Here is an 18,915-nt window from a genome sequence, read left to right on the forward strand (position 1 = left end):
GCCCATTTCTTTACTGCAGCACTTCTTAGAAACTTGAATCATCTAATATCCATGCGGATGCTTCCTGAGGGACAGGACACACCTTGCTTTCCAAAATCCTGTGGCCACAGGGTACTTCTTTAGTAGAAACTTTTCCCCCACCCTCTGGATGTCTGCACCCCCATATGGATCTGCCCTTCCTTACATTCAGTTCCACAAACACCAGTAACCCGCTCCGCACTGAGCCTGAGTTGGTGCTGCAGGTGTGGGAAGGGCTATACAGAGAATGACGGACAGTTTCTCCCAGTGGGGAACATTTGGTCTCATGTGGGAGAGAGAAGGCAGAATCAGAGAAGAGGCAGAGCTCAAGCCAGGAAGAAGGTCAGCGCAGGACAGGTTTCCAAGCAAGGTCAAAGTTGTGTGGGGGCAGAAAGGGGGAGACAGAGCACCTGGCTTGGGGTGGTCGTGGGATCAGGGAGACACCCCATGGAAGAGGTGGGCTTTCCCCTGGCAGACAGGAGATGGCGAGGGGAGGGGAGAGCGCCACCAAGGGCAGGAGAGAAGATATACATGGGGAGGCAGGGCAGGGAGTGGTGTAATGGGGAAAAAGCCTGGAAAGGTGGTTTGGGTCACATTACAAATGCCACAGCAGGAGTCTGTATTTCATGGAGAACTATGTAAGGTCTCTATGTGGGGGGATGACATAACTAGAGCCACATTTTAGACCATAGAGCCTGGGTGATGTTTACCTTATACCATCTGTTAGTCCACATACAACTCTCTAAGGAGATGACTGATTCCAATGTAGTAGGATACACAGTGAGAACACACTGAGCTTCATTTCTGTGTCCATCTACGACCTTAGAAGTTGCAGTGGCAAGGTTTTCCAAAGAAGATCTATTTTGTAATTATCAGTGAATATTAAAGATCCATGTATGGCTCTTTCCCATCTTGCAATATGGTGGGTGAAAAGGCCAAGAAGCCAGATACTACGGAGAAAAACCCTGAAGCCAAGAAGGCTGATGCTGGCGACAAGGCTAAAAAGGTTAAGAAGGTTAAGAAGAGGAAGCCCCACTGCAGCCGAAATCCTGTCCTGGTCAGAGGAACTGGCAGATATTCCCGATCAGCTATGTACTCCAGAATGGCCTTGTACAAGAGGAAGTATTCAGCAGCTAAATCCAACGTTGGAAAGAAAAAGTTAGGGTTCTTGCTACTGTCACAAAACCAGTTGGTGGCAACAAGAATGGTGGTACCTGCGTGGTCAAACTTCGCAAATACCTAGGTATCGCCCTACTGAAGCTGTGCCTTGGAAGCTGCTGAGTCACGGCAAAAACCCTTCAGTAAGCACGTGAGGAAGCTGCTGCCAGCAGCACTCCCGGGACCACTCTGGTCCTCCTCACTGAGCACCACAGAGGCAAGAGGGTTGTCCCCTGAAGCAGCTGGGCCATGGCTTGCTACTTATGACTGGGCCTCTGTCCCTCAATCGAGTTCCTCTGCATAGAACACACCAGAAATCTGTCACTGCCACCTCCACCAAAATCGATATTAGTGGTGTGAAAATCCCAGAACATCTCACTGATGCTTACTTCAAGAAGCAGCAGCTGTGTAAGCCCCGACACCAGGAGGCTGAGATCTTTGACACACAGAGAGAGAGATACGAGATCACAGAACAACACAAGGTTGATTAGAAAGCTGTGGACTCACAAATTCAAAGAATCAAAGCTGTTCCTGGGCTCCAGGGGGACCTCCGCTCTGTGTTTGCTCTCGCAAATGGAATTTATCCTCACAAAGTAGAGTTCTGAATTTCTTGCAGAGAACCTAATTAAGTAACTTGTCCATTAAAAAAATAAAAAGATTCATGTATGGAAAGAAAGACTGACAGGTGAAGTCTACTGCATTCATCTTCTATTGCTATTTAACAGACTGCTAGGATAAACCTAGCAACTTAAAGCCCACATTTATCATGTCACAGTTATTGTGAGATAGGCGTCCAGGGCCAGTTGAGTCAGGTCCTGTACTTCAGGGTCTCTCATCAAACCGATATCAAGGCATCAGCCAACACTTGGGTTTCATCTGAAGGCTCAGCTGAGGAAGGACCTGCTTCCAAGGGCAAGAGTTTGTTGGCAGTATTCGGTTTCTTGAAGCTTGTTGGACTGAAGGGCCACCTCACATCCTTGCTTCCTTCAGGGCCTGGCTTTTTACAGACCCAAGGCCACCCTCAGTCTTTGACCACCTGGATCTCTCTCACATGCAGGCCTATTTTATCAAAGCCAGCAAGGGAGAAAGTCTGCTTGTAAGACTTCTATAACCTAATCAGGGAAGTGACAAGGTCTATAGCTCACCAACTTCTGAGCACAAGCTAAACTTATGGGAAACTCAGAATCTTTTTTTTTTAGAGTTCATTTAAAAAAATTCTTTAGCTTCTTTTTAAAAAGTATTTATTTATTGTATCAGGTCTTTTTCTTTTATTTTTAATTGGAGGATAATTGCTTTACGATATTATGTTGGTTTCTGCCATACATCACGTTTTAATAATTATATTCCGAATGAACCTACAGAACTTGGGATCAGTTTGGGAAGCAATATATTTTTGGGGAATGGTACAGTCAAGGATAAATAACTCTGAGTCAATCACTTTTCCACCATTTTTGCAAGTTAGAACCCTTCCCCGGCCAGCTGTGACTCTGTCCTTAGGATGAGGCTCAGCCAGTCCTCTTTCATTCAAGTCAGACTTGTGCACACAGGCGCTGGGAAAGGACTCTTTTGTTCTGTGCAGATGAAATAAGATAGTCTTCCTTCTGTCTGGTCCGGTTCACACCCCTTCTTAGGATGGCCTCCTTCACTTGAAGAAGGTAACAGCCACATTCCTGAAGATGAGAAACCAAATGTGGTTAGGCCTGATTTGTGATTCTTAGAGGAAGAAAGGACAGACAGGGAGGGTTTTTCTGAATGCATGTAACAGAGGACAGTAGGATTGACTGGGTCAGGAGATGGCCAATAAAATTGTCTTTGATCTGTAGGTCACCAGTTTATTCAGGGTTGACCCTGAGAAATTCCTTCGAAATGAGTATTTTTGGAATTCTTCCAGAAAAGTTTAAAATCTTAGGGTTATCTTTTTCTTTCTTTTTGTTTTGGTAGTGTGCTAGGTTTTGATTTATCATTCCCTATGAACTTATGGGTAAGATTTTGCCTTAATTTGTTCAACAACCATCCAGCCACACGTAAATGCTCTCCCTGCAAGTGGTAGCATGGGGATCCTGCCAAATATGACCAAGAGGATTCCTATTACAACCTCAAGGGAAATGGCTACCCCTCCCAGAGTTGTGGAGCGGAGGGTCTCAAGGTCTTGCTATTCAACTTGGCCATTAGACATCAACAGGGGCTTTTCCCATCAGACTATAGAACCCAGAGGAAATGCCACAGGATACTAAACATGTCAACACCATGCTTTTCAAGAAGAAATGTGAGAAGCTGGCTTTGGTCACCAAGATGGTCACACTCTATCAATGAGTCAAAACTGGTCAGGGTCCCTCAGGTTAGTTCCCCGCTGTTGATCCAGACAGCAATGTGGAAAGCACAGCATGTAAACTATGTTAAACAAAAGAAAAACAGAGAATTTAGAGTGTACTGTCAAATTAGCCACATTTTAGTGTTAGGGAAAAACCACCTGAGAGCTGTAAAATGTTTTATTTTGTTTAAGGTGTTTGATAGGCTGGGGTGAGTGGATGGAGAGTTAAAGTTATATGGGGTTGAGTTTGGGCTTGTGATGCTAAATTTCAGATCAAAAAGAAGCATGCTTTCTCAGAAGTCAATTTTATGATTTGCAAGGAAAACAAAATCAGGTCTCCTCAAAAAGAAGGAGAAGCCAAAGAAGTAGAAAAGTGCAAAATTCCAGAGGGGAAAGTGGACACTCAGATTCACATTCAGCATAGAAACTATCCTGTTTCTAGTATTTTAAAGCTTTTTACTATGAACAATAACACACATTCAGAAAAAAGTATAGAACAAAAGTGGGTAATGCAATGATTTGGCAAAAGAACGATAACCATGACCTAAGTTAACAATATTGCCAACTCCCCAGCTCTTCATAACCCTCCCAGCCATCACCCGTGTACCCACAAGAATAACCACTTTTTTGTACTAATCCACTCTTTTGTACTAATCACTTCCTTGATTTCCTTTGAAGTTTTGACACTCATGCATGCATGAATCAGTATTATAACTTCAGCTACTTTTTGAACTTCATATATATGGAAACAGGCAGCATGCGTTTTTTTCATGTCTGGCTTCCTTTGCTCAACATGTTTGAAAAGAGTAGCTCATGTTGTTGGAATGTCTTTTTTGATGTTGAGTTCTTTATGTATTTTGGATATTAACCCCTTATTAGATATATCATTTGCAAATCTGCATTTATGAGTTCTTATTGTGAATTCACATTCTAAGGAATGTGAAGGAATTCTAAGGAATTCCAACCTTATTGGAATAATGCACTGAGGTCTGTGTTCAAAGTGAAAGTCGCTCAGTCATGTTGGACTCTTTGCAGTCCATGGAATTCTCTCCAGGCCTCTAGAATACTGGAGTGGGTGGCCTTTCCCTTCTCCAGGGGATCTTCCCAACCCAGAAATCAAACCCAGGTCTCCCACATTGCAGGTGGATTCTTTACCAGCTGAGACCTCCAAAGAGGTTTATTCTATCAAATATCTGGTGACATATCAATCTGGGTGGGCCAGATATAATTTCTGTCTTTAGGCCACAGAGGAGGTATCAGTTCAGTTCAGGTCAGTCGCTCAGTCATGTCTGACTCTTTGCGACCCCACGAATCGCAGCACGCCAGGCCTCCCTGTCCATCACCAGCTCTCAGAGTTTACTCAAACTCATGCCCATAGAGTCGGTGATGCCATCAACCATCTCATCCTCTGTCGTCCCCTTCTCCTCCTGCCCCCAATCCCTCCCAGCATCAGGGTCTTTTCCAATAAGTCAACTCTTCGCATGAGGTGGCCAAAGTACTGGAGTTTCAGCTTCAGCATCAGTCCTTCCAATGAACACCTAGGACTGATCTCCTTTAGGATGGGCTGGTTGGATCTCCTTGCAGTCCAAGGGACTCTCAAGAGTCTTCTCCAACACCACAGTTCAAAAGCAGCAATTCTTCGCCAATATAAAAGCAGCCTTACTGTTAGGAATTTTCAGAGAAGGGATTTTTCATTTCCCCCATAATCCAGAGTCAAGTCTGAGATAGTTAAGTACCCCAACAATGTTCCTCTATATAGTGGGTTTTATTGTAACAGTTGTTACACTTTTCATGGAGGATGGTCCTGGATACAGAGGTTCCCTGAGCCAACCTTACTCTGGTGGATCCTAGGTTTTGCCTCATGTCTCCAAGCATGCTCAGCCCATTAATACCTAAGTTTACCCCATAGGAATTAGTAGATACTTTCCAGGCACATAGCATCTTTAGCATTTATTGACCTGATTCATGCTGTATGACCAGCAAGAATTTCCCTATTTCCCCACCAACCCAGCTGTCCCTTTAAAAGGAAATTTTCTTTCTTTCTTTTTTTGGCCATGCCACATAACATGTGGGATCTTAGTTCCCCAACTCAGGGATCAAACCCACGCCCCTTGCAATGGAAATGCAGTCTTAACCACTGGACCACCAGGGAGGTCCCTAAAATAAAATTTTTAATAAATGTCTTATCCAATATATTTAGTTCTTTTAAATATGGGTTTCTCTGGAAAGCCTTCCTCAACGGTCAATGCAAAGAAATAGAGGAAAACAATAGAATGGAAAGACTAGAGATCTCTTCAAGAAAATTAGAGATACCAAGGGATCATTTCATGCAAAGATGGGCTCAATAAAGGACAGAAATAGCATGGACCTAACAGAAACAAAAGATATAAAGAAGAGATGGCAAGAATACATAGAAGAACTGTACAAAAAAGATCTTCATGACCCAGATGATCATGATGGTGTGATCACTCACCTAGAGCCAGACACCCTGGAATATGAAGTCAAGTGGGCCTTAGGAAGCATCACTACAAACAAAGCTAGTGGAGGTGACAGAATTCCAGCTGAGCTACTGCAAATCCTAAAAGATGATGCTGTGAAAGTGCTGCACTCAATATGTCAACAAATTTGGAAAACTTAGCAGTGGCCACAGGACTGGAAAAGGTCCGTTTTCATCCCAATCCCAAAGAAAGCCAACGCCAGAGATTGTTCAAACTAATGCACAATTAGCTCATCTCACACGCTATTAAAGTAATGCTCAAAATTCTCCAAGCCAGGCTTCAGCGATACATGAACCGTGAACTTTCAGATATTCAAGCTGGTTTTAGAAAAGGTACAGAAACCAGAGACCAAATTGCCAACATCCACTGGATCATCAAAAAAGCAAGAGAGTTCCAGAAAAACATCTATTTCTGCTTTATTGACTATACCAAAGCCTTCGACTGTGTAGATCACAACAAACTGTGGAAAATTCTTCAAGAGATGGGAATACCAGACCACCTGACCTGCCTCTTGAGAAATCTGTATGTAGGTCAGGAAGCAACAATTAACTGGACATGGAACAACAGACTGGTTCCAAATAGGAAAAGGAATATGTCAAGGTTGTATATTGTCACTCTGCTTATGTAACTTATATGCAGAGTAGATCATGAGAAATGCTGGGCTGGATGAAGCACAAACTGGAATCAAGACTGCCGGGAGAAATATCAATAATCTCAGATATGCAGATGACACCACCCTTATGGCAGAAAGTGAAGAAGAACTAAAGAGCCTCTTGACGAAAGTGAAAGAGGAGAGTGAAAAAGTTGGCTTAAAACTCAACATTCAGAAAACTAAGATCATGGCATCTGGTACCATCACTTCATGGCAAATACATTGGGAAACAGTGGAAAAAGTGACAGACTTTCTTTTTTTTGGGGTCCAAAATCACTGCAGATGGTGACTGCAGCCATGAAATTAAAAGATTTTACTCCTTGGATGGAAAGTTACGACCAACCTAGACAGCATATTAAAAAGTAGAGACAATACTTTGCCAACAAAGGTTCACCTAGTCAAGGCTATGGTTTTTCCAGTGGTCATGTATGGATGTGAGAGTTGGACTGTGAAGAAAGCTGAGTGCCAAAGAATTGATGCTTTTGAACTGTGGTGTTGGAGAAGACTCTTGAGAGTCCCTTGGACTGCAAGGAGATCCAACCAGTCCATCCTAAAGGAGATCAGTCCTGAGTGTTCATTGGAAGGACTGATGCTGAAGCTGAAACTCCAATACTTTGGCCACCTCATGCGAAGAGCTGACTCATTGGAAAATACCCTGATGCTGGGAAAGATTGAAGGTGGGAGGAGAAGGGGATGACAGAGGATGAGATGGCTGGATGGCATCACTGACTCAATGGACATGAATTTGGGTAAACTCCAGGAGTTGCTGATGGACAGGGAGGCCTGGTGTGCTGCAGTTCATGAGGTTGCAAAGAGTTGGACAAGACTGAGCGACTGAACTGAACTGAACTGAACTGGACTGGATGTCTAGTCAGTAAGAGTGTTAGCAATTGACATTGATATTTATTTTACTGTATTTTGTTCCAAATGTACATTATTGTTATAGTAATGAATAATAATAGATAGTTATTAATACTAGTATACTAAATAATTATTCAAAATAGAAGTAACAATATTTTATACAGAGAAAGACCTTTACCATTCAGTGCTTTGCAATTAATCTTTATCATCAATCTGTTACAAAGCAATATAGGAATTCTTTTTATTTTCTAAAGATTATGTTCAGCAATTTCCAAATACAGTATCAGAATCACCTTTGGAGCTTTTGGGAAAAAAAAAAAAATTTCCTCAGGCCTAGGGGATCTAAATCCCCAAGATTTGAATCTAGGATTTTTGTTTTTTTTCTTTGTAAAATTCTTTAGATGGTTCTGATTCACAGCCCTGGTTAAAAATTCATCATGGTTTTTAAAAACCCACTAGACAACTCACTGAACACATCTAGGTCTTGAATCCAAGAATTCTGACTCATATTTCTCCCTTCCCCTCTCTGAACTGATTTTGAAACTAATTGAGAGACTGATGCTAGACTCAGACAGATGGAAATAAAAATCTCAATTTTATTATTTTGATGTGTCATCACATTTGGGCCTCCTGATATGTCTCCTGAATTTTAGCTCTTGGACAAGAAGATTTTAGAACTACAGAGCAGATCCATTCTTCAACATAGAATTACCATCCCTTTAGGAAGAGGAGTGCTATCTCTCAGACAAGCCTGGGCCTTGACTTTTTGTGTCTCCATTGAGAGTAGGGGTGGGAAGAGAATGCACCCTCTCTTTTGGCAGAAAAGTAAGAAGGGGGAAGGGGGGAGAGGCAGAAGGAGGGCTGAACTTGTCTAGTTCCTTAAGTCATTACTACACTGAAATAAATGCGGAGTGCCGAGATACTAAATTATTCCTCCTGTTCTCTTCCTTCTGAGCATGTGGAACAGAAATTCTCTTTCTTCTAAGGAAAACTAAGGACGGGCGAATCAGCGTTCCTTCCAACAGCTCCTATATCTGACACCATTTTCCCCATCAGTATCTTCCTTAAACCCAACCAAGAGGGGTCTTTGCCCTGGCCTTTCACTTTGATGGGCACTTCTCTGTTGCTCCTACAGACACCCCTCACTCATGGGACCAAGGAGACATGCCCATCTAGAGCCTGTACTACCCCCAACTTCTAGGCCATGCTCAGATACCTGAGATCCCAAAGTCTCCTGCCTAAATGCACAAAGCCTGCATCACAGGGCTGTGTAGACCTCTTGCCCACGCCCATATTCCTAAGAGTATAGTGGCCTCTGGTCTGTGCACCCCTAGGTCTGTGTAGATCGCAACAAACTGTGGAAAATTCTTAAAGAGATGGGAATAAGACCACTTAACCTGCCTCCTGAGAAACCTGTATGCAGGTCAAGAAGCAACAGTTCGAACTGGACGTGGAATAGCAGACTGGTTCAAAATTGGGAAAGGAGTACATCAAGGCTGCATATTGCTATTTGCTTATATATTTGCTTATTTAACTTATACACAGAGTACATCACGCGAAATGCTGGGCTGGATGAATCACAAGGTGGAATCAAGATTGTAGGAGAAATATCAACAACCTCAGATATGCAGATGATACCACTCTAATGGCAGAAAGTGAAGAGAAACTAAAGATCCTCTTGATGAAGGTGAAAGAGGAGAGTGAAAAAGCTGGTTGAAAACTCAACATTCAAAAAACTAAGATAATGGCATCCAGCCCCATCATTTCATGGCAAACAGATGGGGGCAAAATGGAAATGGTGTCAGATTTTATTTTCTTGGGCTCCAAAATTATCTCAGTGACTGTAGCCATGAAATTAAAAGACACTTGCTCCTTGGAAGAAAAGTTATGACAAAACTAGACAGCGTTTTAAAAAGCAGAGACATCACTTTGCTGACAAAGGTCTGTATAGTCAAAGCTATGGTTTTTCCAGTAGTCATGTACAGATGTGAGAGGTGGACCATAAGGAAGGCTGAGTGCTAAAGGATTGATACCCTCAAATTGTGGTGCTGGATAAGATTCTTAAGAGTCCCTTGGATGGCAAGGCAATCAAACCAGTCAATCCTAAAGAAAATCAACCTTCATTGGAAGAACTGATGCTGAAGCTACAATACTTTGGCCACCTGATGCACAGAGCGACTCATTGGAAAAGACCCTTGCTGGAAAGACTGAGGGCAGAGGAGAACAGGACGATGCGATGGTTGGATGGCATCACCGACTCAATGGACATGAGTTTGAGCAAACTCCAGGAGATAGTGATGCGATGGTTGGATGGCATCACCGACTCAATGGACATGAGTTTGAGCAAACTCCAGGAGATAGTGACGGGAAGCCTGGCATGCTGGAGTTCAGGCACTCTCAGAGTCAGACACAACTCAGCAACTGAACAACAACAACTTCGGAAGAGTAGCACTGTAAGTGTTTGTGATAGACCTGAGAGTCGTGCTAGGGTGAGCACAGCTGTGCGCATGAGGGCCTCGCAGAGCAGGGGGCACTGAGGGAGGGCCAGCTCTCCGGTGTACCACCCCCTTCTGGTCTGGAATTCTGAGGTTCTGAATAGTCTAAGTTAAAATATACCCTGACATTGTAAGTCAACTAGTCTTCAATTTTTAAACATGCTCTTGCAGAATTAATATTGTTAAAACGACTATGCTACCTAAGGCAATTTACAGATTCAATACAACCCCTATCAAATTACCAGTGGCATTTTTCACAGAACTAGAACAAATCATTTTAATAATTCCATGGAAACATAAAATACCCCATATAGCCAAAACAATCAAGAAAGAAGAACAGGGCTTGAGGAATCACACTCCCTGACTTCAGACTATATTACAAAGCTACAGTCATCAAAACAGTATAATACTGGCACAAAAAAATAGACACATAGATCAATGGAAGAGAATAGAAAGCCCAGAAATAAACCCACATGCTTATGGTCAATTAATCTATGACAGAGGAGGCAAGAATATACAATGGAGAAAAGACAGTCTCTTCAGTAAGTGGTGCTGGGAAAACTGGGCAGGTACATGTAAAAGAATGAACTCAGAACATTCTCTGTAACATTATATACAAAAATAAACTCATAAAGGATTTAAGACTTAAATGGAAGACTGAATATTATAAAAGTACTAGAGGAACATGTGCAAAACACTTTGACATAAACTGCAGCAATATTTTCTAAAATCCATCTCCTAAACCAAAGAAAACAAAAGCAAAAACAAAGAAAAGGGACCTAATTAACCTTAAAAGCTGTTGCAAAGCAAAGGAAAAAAAATCTACTGACTGGGAGAAGATATTTGCAAATGATATAACCAATAAAGGGTTAATATCCAACATATATAAACAGTTTATACATTAAAAATTTTTTTTACAATAGGCAAATCTATATAGACATTTTTCCAAAGAGGACATGCAGATGGTCAGTAGCTCATCAGATGTTGAGCACATGAAAAATGCTCAGCATTGCTAATCATCAGGGAAATGCAAATCAAAACAAGCTATCAACTTATACCTGTCAGAATGGCTATCATCAGAAAGAGCACAAATAACAAATGTTGGCGAGAATGTGAAGAGGGGACCTTTGCACACTGTTGAAGGAAATGTAAATTGGTGCAGCCATTGTAGAAAATTAGTATGGAGGTTCCTAAAAAAACTGAAAATAGAGCTACCATATGACCCAGGAATTCCACTCCTGAGTACATACCTGAAAAAAACAAAAACCACTAATTCAAAAAGATACATTTCCCCCAGCACCACCATGTTCATAGCAGCATTACTTACAGCCACCAAGGAATGAAACAACCTATGTGTCCATCAACAGATAAACAGATAAAGAAGGATGGTGTACAGTGGGATACTACTCAGCCATAAAAAAGAATGAAATCTAGCCATATGTAGCAACATGAATGGATTTGGAGGGGATTATACTAAGTGAAATAAGTTAGACAGAGAAAGACAAATATTGTATAATATCCACTTATATGTGGAACCTAAAAAATACAACAAATTAGTGAATGAAACAAAGAAGAAGGAGACTCACAGGTACAGAAAACAAACGAGTGGTTACCAGCAGGGAGAGTGAAGTGGAGAGGGGCGATATACAGGTAGGGGGAACAAATGGCTATTATGGGATTACATGGAATCATGTGTTTGAAACATCTGGAAACTGTAAAGCACTATAGAATTTAAATAATCTGTTGTTCAACAAAAAATTTTAATAATAAAAAAATTTTAAGTGTCCTCCCAAATCAGTATGAAGGAATAGTTGTCAACACCAAAAGACAAAACAAATTTTATTTAACAGTTTCTTAGCTTGATTTATAACTTTTAAGTAATTTAGATACATGGTATATGGGCCTCCATTTACACTTTGGCTTGAAGCTCCACCATGTCAAAGACAGGCCTACTTCCATGTACTTAATTATAAAGCTTAATTACATTTTTTAAAAAGCCTATCTCTTTCTCTCTCTCAGATGTATATGTGCATAGTCATATAGGAAATAGTCTAGAAGAATAGGCAGGAAAATGTTAATATGGTTATCTCGTACAGGGGTGGGATTTGGGGTGATTTAATATTTTTCTTCTAGCTTATTTGTCTTTGTTAATTTTTGGACAAAGAACATGGAAGGAACATGTGTGTAACTTATTAAAGGGGGAGGTGAACATTAATCAGGCATGCCTACTCCCATGCCCCCACCAAATAGATAAACTTGTTTCCACTGGTTAGGAAGCCAGTTGGGGGACCCACTGAGCATGTGAAGCATGCTCTAGTTCTGCTGCTGATACATATTTTTTTGTGAAAAAGAGCCATGGGGGCATAAACAGGTTTTCCGGCCAGATGGTTGTAAAAATACCAAGACAGCTTTGATCAACCCTGGCACCAGACATCTTATACACCCAACTGATTTCAGTAAGTAGTGATGAAGGGCACACAGAAGACTGAAGAAAATTCTGCAGCATTATTTCTCAAGCTCCAGGTCATGACCCCAAGGGATTATGGAAACTGGAGCCAAGTTGCTGGACGCCCCACCCAAGGACTCCATCAGCCCTTGGGACTCGAAAGACCATCCACAATGCCCCTTTCTCTTGAGCGTAACAAGAACTAATTGTGCTCAGCTGCTCACAGAACACTGTGCACACATCAACTGATATGACCCCTACAGCAGATCTGTCTGGTCTGTAGGCTGTTCACATTTTATAGCTGAGAAAAGAGGCCCAAAGAGGTTCAGATGCTCAGGTGTGGTCACAACTGGGAAGCTGGTGAAGTTGGGACTTAAATCTAGGTCTTTTCACCCCAAGGTCACCCTAGGGAGTCAATTCCCCATTTCACCATTGTGCTACCTATTCTCTACCTAGTCTACCTCCATATTCTCCCTTGCCACTGTTTCTCCTTCCTTTTCCTAGCACCAGCCCAAGAAATCCTGATGATAAGAATTTAATTTTGTTTCTCTTCCATTTCATAAAAACCTACCAGTCTTCTTCCCTTCCCCTATTTGCAGTTGCAGCCCAGAAATGTGGAAAGTTTGCAATGAAAATTGCTGAGAATCAACGACACTTTTGTATCATGGTCCAGCAGCACTAAACGTCATTAAGCTCCAAACTGGAGACCAGAAAGGGTTATAGCAATGCTTATTACCAAGTGGTTTCTAAGACACTCTTATTATTATTATTTTTACTTTCAAAGCACTTCTATATGCATCTTCTTATCATGCAATAATATCTCTGTCACATGGATCCCTGACAGGCTACAGAGAGGCCAAGGTCTTCCTCAAGTCCCGCAGTAACAGTCTTCAAGATTCTCCGTTTGTGAGCAGCATTGTGTAATGTATGCCTATAGATGCTCACATTCATTTGAACCCTCAGTCTGGAAAAAGCAATGCACAGGTCAGCTCCTTAACAACATTAACATGATTTACCTCCTCTCACCCCTTTCTGGCAACACTACCACAGAAAGATTCAAAAAAGGCTGATACTTACTGTTCAGAGGACCACTTTCATAATCTTAGCTTTCCACTTCACAGTCCTTGGCAGGGGTCCCTCTTCATAGATACAATGTCGGCACAGGGCCAAGAGATGGTGTGGTTGACTCACAGGTCACTGCAGTTTATAAGAAGTCAGAATAATAGAAAGGAAAGCAGATCTGACATCACTGGCAAGGGAAAAATTTGAATGTTGTGCAAAGTGAACTAATTACAGCTAGCTCTGAATAGTGTGGGAGGAGTGAACACCTTGTTAGACAAAGCCAAATGCAAAAAGGTCCACATAAAAAGTCTAACCACTCTATAAGTCTGCAAATCTCCTCAAAATTGACATAAACTTGTTATTTATCCTAAAGTCAAGGGAAAAATATGATCTGCTCAAATGAACTCTTTATTAACCACTTTGTTGACCAAGGTGGAAGAGAAGGACCTTTATTATAATAAAGTAAGGAGAACATGCACACACAATTGGTTTCTAAATTGGCTTTGCTGTGAGCTGCATATCCTGCATAAAAAGTACCTCTTTGTCCACTGAGCTACTGCAATATAAAAAAAGAAAACGAAAAAATTTCAAGATAAGCTCAGCTTTTATAGTTCACTTGTTGAAAACCGAGTGCAGCTACAATTATTATTAGGCCTTGGTCTGTGAAAGACTCCCTAAGAGTTAAAAGCAAGCCAGCACTACCTTCACCCCATAAGGGATTACTCTTTTATTGGCATAGTCTTGGGATTAGTGGAAATGTCTATCTAATGAATGCAGCTACTATATTTGAGCACATGCCTGAATAAGCTGCCTGTTGATTGAAACCTATCTATTTATAAGCACTTCTGCATGTTGTGAAAAAATCCATCTGTACCACCACAGCATGGCGCCCACCGTCTGAATAAAGGCTCTTTGCCATTTCACTACAGAGCCCGTTGAATGAACAGGCAGAAAGGAAGTGGGCTGCATCCACTTAGCAGGTTTTATTCCTCACTCTTGGCCAGTAAAGCAGAGTTACTTTATCTAAACAGCAATTTAGATGAATGGGGATGTTATACAAACAGAAGTGGGGAAAAAAAAATACTTTTCACGAGAATCACCTAGGGTTTTAACCTAGGAGACTTATCATGATTTGGATAAATGGTCACAAATAGCCCAAACTAGTCAAACTTCTGCTTATGTCACAATGTTTGAATGTAGTCTGGAAAGTAGGTAGATTTACTACACATACTCGATACCATTTCTTCTTTACATTTCTGCTATAGCTGTCAACAGAAACAAGTACAGCATGAAGAGAATAGCCTTGATACACAAATAAGTCAAAGCAAGCTTTTGATGTTTGGGGTCTTCACTACTGTACGGAGGCTCCACTTGATGTAAGGCAAAGCTCTCCACCTCCACATGGGAACTTGTCCACTCTGGGATTCTGTAGTTCTGAATCTACTACTCTACTTCCCATCCCTCATCACACACCCGGTGGCTCTACACTCCAGACATACCAACTCTCCAAGCTTCCTCAGTTTTGGGTTTGGGTGTAAAGAAGAGATTTCTTATTCCACTGGGGTTTATTTAACTCTTCTCCAATTAGGGTCCCCATTTACTATGCTTCTCTCATGGCTCAGAATCTGGTAAAGAATCTGCCTGCAATACAGGAGGCCCAGGATCAATCCCTGGGTTGGGAAGCTCCTCTGGAGAAGGAAATGGCAACCACTCTGATATTCTTGTCTAGAGAAGCCCATGGACGGAGGAGCCTGTTGGGCTACAGTCCATGAGGTTGAAAAGAATCAGACACAACTGAGCCACTAACACACATTTCCCTTTACTATGCTGTCTTTTTGGAAAAAGGCTAACAAAAGATTTATTAAAATAAAGACCAAATAACCCTAAATAATCTTAATAGACCACAGGTAATCATTAACTAAGACTTCACAGAATTTCTCTCCTTGAAAAACTTTATAAACAATGACAAGTAAACCTTCCAGGTATTGCACTGTTGGGAAGAGAAAACTGAAATCAGCCGACTACTGGAAGCCTTTTTCTGGTCTCAACATAGTAAGAGAATACAGGATTTAGCAGTCTTTGAATTCCAGCTCTTTCTCTTTCTAGAGTTTGTGACCTTTAGTTTCCTGGTGATATCACAAACCTTCAGAGTACTTAAGTGAGACCTCATTAAGTATTATTCATACTGTGGGAACTCAATAAAGATCAGAGGATAATATCTATTTTTTAGTTGACAAAACAAAAAAGTAATACTGAAGACAAATGTGTTAAGAATAAAAAACCAAAGCTGAAATTTATAATTTAATTTGGAAACAGCAAATATTTAAATCATAACAGCAATACAGAGCACCAAAGACCCTACAGGAAGTGAAATATAGCTGTTTAAACAGATACTGTGTCACTGACTCTGCAGCTAGGTTAAAATGCTATAAGTGATATTAAGAAGTTGATAGGAGGTACTATTCTCACAATGCTTATTCTACAGATGGAAAAATCAAGTACCAGAGTGTTAAGTATCAAGGGTTAGGAGGTGGTAGAGACAAGCTTTTGTTAAAACCCAAGCTTTTTCTACTTTATCATAGTCACTCTCCCACCACCACCGCATTTTCTTTAACTATGTTAAACATTCACTTAACATTCACTCACTTAGTAAGATTACTAAACAACTAATAGGTCTGTATCTTTAAAAGAAGGCACCTAATAGCTCTTTTGTGAAATGAGTCCAAGAAAAAAGAGGTGTGGGGCAGCTTCTGGAGATTTTGGTCCACTATAGCATCTGAGAACAGATTGGAAGAGACCAATCCTTTAGTGACTTGGTTAGTGACAATTCTCAGTAACCAGTGCCATTCTACCTTGAACCCAAAGAAAGCAAAGTGAGAACTAAAAATTTGGAAATTCCTCTTCAATCTTCTACTCAATTCCTGAAATCTTTACCCTTTTCAGTATTAGTCTTCTATTGAGATTCATAGTTAGACACTAATAAAAAGGTTTTAATCTTAAAATCTCATTCCTTCTATCCAACCATCCATCTATCCACTTAATCCTCAATGGCTTCCATAAAAGGTGCAAGTGGGCATTTAATGTTAACCCATGTTACTGCATCATTTTATTGTTCTTTTTCATAGTTACTGTGTCTCCTGTAAGAGAAACTGCTTTGAGACATATATCAACAGTTTTGTTTTGTTTTTTAACACCAATATGATACTAGAAAAAGAGAAGCACGTGATTAAGGAAAAGAAGCACTGCTAAGCATTTATAATCAAAATTCACTGACGAAAGTTTCTTAAAGTTTTTTTTAATGTTCAGAATCTGTATTTTTAAATTTCCAAAGGCAGCAGAAAGGCACAAAGCAGTAAGGAATAGAAATTATTCACATTTTATAAATAAGAACATGGAAAATAGCAAGGGTCAATGACTTATGCATAGGACCGAACATTCAGCAACCAAAGCCAGGACTACAAATTCCTTACTACGACTTTTGTAGTAAGATTATTAAATTCAGCTGCTGCCTTCAATATTTGTTTCCATAGACATTACTAAGAAAACATTTTACTTTGGCATTTTTGTAATATGGCACCATTTATAGCTGTCTTCACTCATCATAACCTTATTAAACAACCATATTTAAGGCTGGCAGTATATACAGTGAGGGGGGTCAGTCTGGTTACTGGTGGCTAATGGTTGAGTCAAGATTTGAGTTATGTCATTTTTTCTCTCTCATTTTCCTGATTTAGAAGTTAAACCATACCCATAGTCCTAATTTAGCCAAGTCTGTATCTTTCTGACCCAAATACAAAATCTCAAGAAGTGTAAAGGTTTCCATCATTGAATGTACTCTTTTATCACTTTTGGATAATATACCAGCCAATCTAATGATCCCACAAACTTGCAGTGTGTGATTTTTTTTTTCCCTGTTTGGACTTTTTCCAGAGAATGATCTAATTCATTTTACGCTGAGAGAGAATAAACTCCATGCTAAAAAGAAAACTACGTTTTCCCCCCTCTTTGTGCTGAAATACCTCAAGAATAATAAAAATAGTGAATTCAACTGTAATTAAGCCTAAACAAAGAGGAAAGAAAAATTTTATTTAATGTATTTCACAAAGTTGAAGCATTTGGAAAAAATCACAAAAGCAAGGATGTTAGCCATATAAGAGAAATTTATTTAAAAAATCAATATCTTGAGTTTCAGAGACACAGATATAAAAGAAATTCTGGAAAGTGAAACACCTTTTCCAGAAACTGTTCCCAGGATGGTCAATACTGATTTCGAAATTGGTTGCTTAGGTCTTGAAGCTCTGTCACTAAGGTGTCCATAGCTGCTATTTCATCACCTAATTCCCTGGAAATTTCTCCACTTGCCGCATCTGTAAAAAGTTGCTGCAGCATAAAGAACAAAGCAGAATTATCAAAACAATGACCATCTCTTTAAAAAAACACAGACACAGAGTACTGAATTAAAATTCCCTTTGTATAATAAAACCACAACATTAGAGCAGCAATAGTTGTGTTTGTTCCATTCACCATCCTGGAAATGAACAAGCTGCAACAATGGATGAATCAAACAACATGCCTCAACTTGTAAATTCAAATGAGTTCTCCTCTTGGAAACAGTTATCTTGAATATTGATTGTATTATTCATTTGAATGTCATAAGATGATTTTTGGATAAATAGACATTATTCATCTAAGCAAAACAAATCTATTCGTTGTGTATACAAGCAAAACAAATACATTTTAGATTCAAGTTCATATAAATCATACTCTTTATGCTATTTGAAAATTAATTATGGCTTAGGACTCAGAGGCCACAACAATCATCAAGACTGGGTAAAAACAAAAAAGTCCAGCACAGTAAAACAAAAGGAGTTGCTTTGGGGTGGGGGAATATTGCAACATCCCTCAGTAACACCACCGTGGTTGGTACATTTTGGAATGCCTTTCTAGGAACTGCCTGCTGAGTCAGTACAGGCACCCAGGACAACTAGCTTCAGGATTTTATGACCACATTGTGTGTGTGTGTGTTTTAATCAGAAATGTAATTTACTCAGCTTACCATCTATCTTTTTCATCATACTTAAGATTGTTTACAAAAACTTATCATTAAAATATGACTGTTTGCCACCACCACCACCACAGATGACGATAATCATTCTGATAGCTATTCTAAAAAGGGAATCCTGAAGATGTTCTGAGTGAAGGCGTCATCACCATGATAAGCTTAGAATTTCTCACAGTGATTTATGAAGCATAGAGCTGTTTTGTAAAGCTCTGCCACATAACTGTGTAGTCACATCTTACACAGCATTTCACAACAGACTGACATACCAACCACTGCGATGTGATCAGTAGAAAAAAACACCTCTGAGCAAAGTAACTTGGACTTAAGTGGCATATTTATTTTTACTAAGAAT

The 18,915-nt window shown here is 40.3% G+C and overlaps 1 protein-coding gene and 1 pseudogene across 1 annotated transcript in view; one reads left to right on the forward strand and one right to left on the reverse strand.

The window, feature by feature from the left end:
• The first annotated feature begins 937 nt into the window (after positions 1-937).
• LOC136162979 (large ribosomal subunit protein eL6 pseudogene) lies at positions 938-1,781 on the forward strand (annotated as a pseudogene).
• Positions 1,782-17,643: 15,862 nt separating this feature from the next.
• The window catches only part of TTC27 (tetratricopeptide repeat domain 27), a 160,449-nt gene continuing 159,177 nt past the window's right edge, over positions 17,644-18,915 (reverse strand). Inside the window, exon 20 of the mRNA XM_065929457.1 lies at positions 17,644-17,881. Coding sequence (XP_065785529.1) covers positions 17,759-17,881 — 123 coding nt within the window. The 3' untranslated portion in view covers positions 17,644-17,758. The remainder of the gene's footprint in view (positions 17,882-18,915) is intronic.

This window comes from Muntiacus reevesi, chromosome 3, assembly GCF_963930625.1.
Source record: "Muntiacus reevesi chromosome 3, mMunRee1.1, whole genome shotgun sequence".
NCBI classification, from domain to species: Eukaryota; Metazoa; Chordata; class Mammalia; order Artiodactyla; family Cervidae; genus Muntiacus; species Muntiacus reevesi.